This window comes from Neltuma alba, unplaced genomic scaffold (genome assembly GCF_004799145.2).
Source record: "Neltuma alba isolate B1F8T4 unplaced genomic scaffold, ASM479914v2 tig00004468_pilon, whole genome shotgun sequence".
In the NCBI taxonomy this organism is placed as follows: Eukaryota; Viridiplantae; Streptophyta; class Magnoliopsida; order Fabales; family Fabaceae; genus Neltuma; species Neltuma alba.
The window spans coordinates 57,679-64,708 of NW_021633720.1; the positions used below are offsets into that span (position 1 = coordinate 57,679).

A 7,030-nucleotide genomic window follows, 5' to 3' on the forward strand; every position below is an offset into this window, starting at 1 on the left:
AACTGTGTGAGAATAAATAAATAATTTTGGCCGAAAAAAGAATATATAAATAATATATAAAAGTAGTCATACAAGAATTATCTGCATAAATGCAAGAGTTGATGAGGGGGTTTACCGTATAGGTTTAAATGTTATGAAAATTATATGTATATGATTTAAAGTTTAGGGATTATGTATAATAAAAAAATAAATAACAACAAAAAATAGAGATACCAAATCCCATAGCACTTTTTATGACAAAGAACATAACTAAATATAAATTTGTGGAGAGAGAACAGCCCATGGTATACAAACCAAACCCTACCATATGGTTTCATATTTCAAACAAAGACCAAGGTTTTTTTTCTTATTTTCTTGAAAATAATAATTCTAATTATTCTCCTCTAGAAATCAAAGCTAGCAAGAAATCTTTGTAATTTCCCTTGGCCACGTCAGCAATTTTCTGGGATAAAGAAACCCCATACAATTTTTGGTACTCTTCAGTGATATTACTTATATCCATGTCTGCTCGAGTAACAATCACACGAGTCAATGCCTTCTTTATATTCTTATCTTCACTGCTCAGTGCTGCATCCAAAACCTGAGAGGGGAAAAATATAAAGCTCAATAAAATTATCACAATTTTTTCTATAAAAACAATTAACAAATTCATGTGATAATATATATAAAAAGGTTGATCAATTACATAGTTTTCACAAATTTTGGATTATGCGCAAATATCAACCAGTTATTAATTTTATGTAAATAATACAAAATTTCCTTAAATTTTTAATTACTTTCTTAGATTTTAAATGTAAGAGTTAGTTGAAGAGTTTGTTTTGACCCTAAATATATGACTCCAAGCTTTCATTATTTCTCACATTTATCATTTTTTGCATCCCTTATAAATAACTAAAATACAAGTATTTTAACAAAATCAACATGTGTTTTTTACAAATAACTAATTTAATAAATTTTCTTAGTAAATGTAAATTAGTTATTTAAATCATGCGTCTAAGACCAAAAAGGGATGTCTAAATAATATACTTGACGTTTATTTTTTTAAAAAAAAGAAAAACCATATTGTCATATATTCAAATTTCAAATTGTGGGTTCTATCTTACCTTAGAGAAGTAGGTATGAGGAGCACAAAGGCATTGCACAGTCTCTTTTAACCTCAAGTCCTCAAGATCCTTTTCAATGGCAGCAGGGAGGTAAATTAATATACATTAATCAGTAATAAAAATCTTGAAAAGCTCAAAATTAAGAATTTAAAACTAAAAAAAATATGACATAGTATTTATATATCTATATATAATATAAAAAAAAAATCAAATTTCATACAAAACACTGGACTTATTTTAATTAGCTAGAGCAAGATATATATACCTCATCAAGGTAATTGCCAGATATCTCATGATAATACTTGTAGATGGCTTGAATGTGAAGTTTGCTTCTTGTTGCTAGAATCCTTATGATTTCATCATCCTCAATAATATTGGGCTTGTTTGGCCTATTATGCTTAATGATGTTTATGAGAACTTGGGCCTCTGATTTGGCAATCTCATCTTTCACCTTTGGGCCTTCATATCTATATGCACTCACTAGAGCTACTAACAGCTATTTTCAAAGGAACAAAAAAATATTATTAGCAAAATAAGTATACTTTAAAAAAAAGTAATTATTGTGGCACACATGTACTAACTTCTGGAAAGGGAAAAAAAGGAGGAGGACATGTATTAACAAACTAAATTAGAAGTGAGATTTGAACCCATAATTCTAACTTTCCACTTGAAAGGGAGCTTAGATGACATAATATGTATAATATTGAAATTTTCAAATTTCATACAAAAACACTGAACAAATCTACTCTAAAATATATTCTCTCCATTCATGAATGCAGGAGATAATTAAGGTATACATTTTGATATTAAATGTACCACATTAACTTCTCAGATTTATTTTTTTTTCCTTAAAATATTCCTATCAATTGCAATTTTTAAAAGGAGATTTATATCAATTGATGAGATCATGATTAAAAGGGTATTTTAAAAAAGAAAAATACTTAGTTTAAGTTTCTTATATTAATTATGTCATGTTCTCCAATCAAATATGACCATATGTTTTAATTTTTTTTATGTGGGTTTATAATTAAATGCTGTAAAATACTAATATTTTAAAAACCATACATATAATCAATTGTGTAAATAACTTAATATAATAGATATAAGAAATTTGATATAAATATTATTCAAAAAAAGAAAATCAATGCACCTTTATCACAGATAATTAACTTACCTAATTTTATCATAAATATACAAATTAATGATCTAATTTTTATATTTAGAATTGTATGAAATTAAACTAAAGTCATTAATTTATTTTACCATCTCTATATACAGACTTAAGAGTGAAAACAAATGGCCACCAAAATATACATGTATCAATGAATCATCATCCAATTGTAATGAATCTAGTGGCTGACCTTGCGTTCCTTGGTGTGGATGTGAGTAGCGATGTCTTCCTCGAAGGAGTGCTCAAAGAGGGCATGGTAAGCCTTTCTGGCTCCCAAGAGTTGATCAGAGGATCTGGTGCATGCGATCTCAATCAGCGCTCCGTACGCCTGTGGGCCCTTCTTCAGCCCCTCCTTCGCAAGCCGCGCGTCTCTTTCCCACGGATGCATCGCGCGTAGCACCACCGCATTCTTCCCCAGCATTTTCCAGCCCACAGCTATCGTCAGTTACTAATTTTTTTTTCTTAATACAAATCAGTTCCTAATTTCTAATTCATACTTTTCTTTACATTTTCAATCATTTAAATACAAGGAGTACTTTATCTTACAAATATTTTAGTGAAAAATAAACTAAATTTTTTAATAAAATTTAAAAACATATATACTATTTATTATTTAAATTTAGTATTAAATCATGTGGGCGTTTAAAGTTTATTGGAATAAAAAATATCTGAGTTTTTAATTTAAAATTATATGAATTTGATTTTTTTAAAAAAATACAGGATTTGAGTAAAATTTTGATGGGACAATTATGTCATTTTTATTGGAAAAATAAATAATATAATTTTTTTTAAAAACGAATAAAAGAGTACCTTGAAACGCATAAATTCATGCTTGAGAAGACGAACACAATGATCATCCCACTTGTGAAAGTTACGTTCGTCCTTTATGAAGAAGTTGGGATTGGCCTCTCTGAAAGCTTCTCTTTCATTCGCGTCCCATTTTCCCAATGTTGATATCAGCGATTTCTCATCAATTCCAATCCCTTCATCATCAACCCAAAAATGAAAATTAAAAAAAAATTTCAACAGCAGATAAATAAAAATTAATATCAGTTTTGTCTTTAAATTTGACTTCATTTTAGTTTTGACCTCTAAAATTTAAAACTAGTAGTTTTTTTTTGGTTTGGTTAAATCTTTTTGAGTACCCAAAAATACTGTTTCAGGAACAAAATTATGTAAGCGAACAAAAATGACGTTAAATTTTAGAAATCAAACGTTTCAATTTTCAGAGATTAAAATTAAAATAATACTAAAATGCAAGAATTAAAGATAACATTAACTCAATAAATAAGAATTAAATGGACTTTTTCCTAAGAAAAAATTAAAATAATTGGCCCAAAAATAAGGGAAAACCAGGCCAGAAGAAAGGAATTAAAGTAATTTTGTATTTTTAAAAATTAATTATTGGAAGCTCCCCTCAAAAAAAATTGTTGTGTGTGACTATGTGGTGCGGATATAAGTTTTTTTGGAAAAAAAAAATGAAAAGAAAAGGAGAGGAAAAAAATATGAATAAAGGAAGGAGAAAGAAATTAAAAGGAGGAACCTGAGAGGGCATTTGTAAGAGCTTCGACCTCTTGATTGATGAGTGCCATTTGTTTCTGTACACTTCTCCCAAATGACGCCACCGATGGATTGCTTCCATTTATAAGAATCTCTGAACCCATTTTCGTCATTTCACTTTTGTCATGTAACCAAACTTGTCCTATGGGAGGATTGGGCAAAAGCAGCGATGCCATTAAATAAACATTTGAACTGATCATGATGATCCCAGAGGGGCAATAACTTAACAAGTCATTTGACAAAATTGCCCTTAGTGATAAGAAAAGATAAAATGTAAACCCAAGTTGTCCCCCAAATTATGAAAATCTAAAATCTTTTCAGGAAGATATGACACTTTTATTTAGAAATCTTTTTAAAAGAAATTATATTTTAAAAAATAACTCATATTTAGAAAGGTGAATATGCTTAATTTTTAAATTCAAAATATTGAATAATTTATCTAAATATACCAAAAATGTGGCAATGCATTTTTTTTATCAGATTCAATAGTATTGTATTGGATTCAAACATAATCTATATTTTGTCTTAATCATAATACCAATTGAAGGGGCTACATAAATAATTTGTAGAGATTAAACAACTTAATTAGATTAGTTATTTGTTAAAAATTTGTACCACTTTTTACTTAGAAATACTAGACATTTAGAAGTTTTTTTTGTTGTAAATTTGTCTCAAAAACTTAAAATCATAGCTATTTTGTCCCCTATCATTAAAAAAAAATTGATCGTTAAAATAGTAACATTGACCGTTTACATTTTACTAGTAAAGGACGAGATTGTTATAATTTTAAATTTCCGAGTACTCAGTACTTCTGAGTGAAAACTTTCGAAGCAAATTTACATATTAACCCAAAATTAGATTGTCAATTGCTTTTTCTAAAATATCTTTTTTAGTCAGTAATGTTGAAACTACTTTTAAAGAAAACCCTTTTAACATATATAATTAATATAGATAGTTTGAAAAGAATTATAAATTTATGAGAAAAATTAAGTTGAGATGTTATATATAAGATAACTAAATCTTTTAACTGGCTTCCATATTGAGTACAGGAGGGGGTGTTTCTGTTAAATGTGTACTTATACACATAGTGGAATGCATGTTTTATTTATAAGCATGAGTTTTATATGCATTCATTCAACAATAAATAAATTCAAACTGTTGTTCAATAATTAAAGGGAAAACGGAATAAAGGTCGGAAAATAATAAATTATATGCCCCTCACATGCCTCACAACCGATTTGGATTCGCAAGTTATGCTTTTAGAGAGTAATTAAAAGTTAAACACTTTAGGTAAAACTGCAATACGCATGTATTGTAAAAACGGCTTGTATGTTATTTTACTCATTTATCATGAATAAATTGAAATTTTGCAATAAACTTCTTTGACTTTTACATTTATATAGATAACTTCTATATTATTAGTTTTGTTCATTATTTATCTTTAAATAATTTAAAGTTTAAGGAGTTCAAAATTTAAGGGGATTATATGCATACACAAACAAAAGTTCAAGAGGATATACCAGCAAGTTATTGGTTGACATGTTAAGCGGTTTCACTTCGGTAATGAGAAGAATACAAGTTTGAATTCTAGAAAACATATTTGTTAGGAAAGACTTTAACTTTAACGCTCCTATCTTAATAGAGACTAGTCTCAAATATAAAATGACTTAAGAAAACTCTAAATTCACACACACACAAAAGTTTACCAAGATATAGAAGTAATAGTTTGGAGTTATTTGTATGGGCTTAAAATTTTAATTAGGAGAATTTATTATAAATTAAGTTTTAAACATTAAGAAAACTATTTATACATAATTCTAAGTTCAGAAAAGTTTTATATAATTTTATTTTTTTATATAAATAAAGAATACACTTCATCTAGAAAGCAATCTCTCTCAAAATATTTAAAATAAAAAATACACTCATCCTAATTAAGATTGCTTTACATGCAAACATGGAAAAACCACACTATTTATATGTTAAGAGTAATATAAACCGCCAAGAGCCTCTTAAGTTGAATAGCATTCAAAATCCTTGGTCATGACCACTTCACAGCTTCAAAGACTAGGCACTTGTTTTGTAGGTTTTGTTTTGAAAACAATTTTTTATTTTTTTGAAAAAAATATAAACAAATTTATTTGATAATTTTTTTTTTAGTTAGTTGTTTTAAAAAAAATAATATGTTTTTGAAAACTTAAAAACCAAAATACTTTTCAGATTTTTTTTGTTTTTATATTTATATTTATATTTTTTGTTTTGAAAAATAGGAGAAACTTTCTTTTTTTCTTATTTATGACCCACCTTGTATTACTGCCGATGATGACCACTGCTTGCCAAATGTTATTTTTTATATTCTTTTGTTTCAAATGTGATTTTTCAAAATAATTATCAAAGGATATTTTTTGTTTTTTAATTCTCAAAACTTGTTTTAAAAACCAATTTTACAAAATTGTTTTGAGAACACAAAAAACAGAAACAAACAAGCCCTAAATTTTGAATTATGATTGTTTTCTACAATTTAATAAATTTTGACAGTATTTAAGGGAAAAAGACAGAAAAATGCACCTCCAACTCCAAAAGCCCAGAAACGTCCGCCCAATTCCACAAATTCCATTTTGGTACCATGAGACCAAATTGGGATTATTATGTGAAAGGAAAAGACCACATTGCCCTTCATTTTAAATATTATTTTTAAAATATCACAGCCCCTACTAGCCGGCCGGTCACCGGACCTCCGGCAGCGGCGGTCACCGGAGCTCCGGCAACCAGCCGACAATTGGTCACCGGAGCTCCGGCGGTCGGAATTTTTTTTTTGAAAATTTTTACAACTTCAATATAACGGTTAACAACTTTTGTAATGCTATTCACAACTTCAGTATAGCAATTAACAACAGCTTTTCTAGAAAATTCAACAAACTCCGGCGACCGGAAACAATTATTTTGAAAATTTTTACAACTTCAATATAACTGTTAACAACTTTTGTAATGCCATTCACAACTTCAATATAGCAATTAACAACAGCTTTTCTGGGAAATTCAACAAACTCCGGCGACCGGAAATAATTTTTTTGAAAATTTTTACAACTTCAGTATAGCGGTTAACAACTTTTATAACCCTATTAACAACTTCAGTATAGCGGTTAACAACAACAAACTCAAGCGACCGGAAACAATTTTTTTGAAAATTTTTACAACT

At 28.2% G+C, this 7,030-nt stretch overlaps 1 protein-coding gene across 1 annotated transcript; it reads right to left on the minus strand.

Annotated features, from left to right (window-relative positions):
- Positions 1–373: 373 nt before the first annotated feature.
- Positions 374–3,881, minus strand: LOC114744884 (annexin D4-like). The gene is made up of 6 exons (XM_028933027.1): positions 3,818–3,881; positions 3,085–3,257; positions 2,465–2,683; positions 1,369–1,599; positions 1,104–1,172; positions 374–580 (listed from the first exon to the last, which is right to left on the minus strand). Exons 1-6 carry the CDS (start codon positions 3,864–3,866, stop codon positions 374–376), a joined length of 948 nt encoding a protein of 315 aa, XP_028788860.1. The 5' UTR covers positions 3,867–3,881.
- Between the last annotated feature and the right edge of the window lie 3,149 nt (positions 3,882–7,030).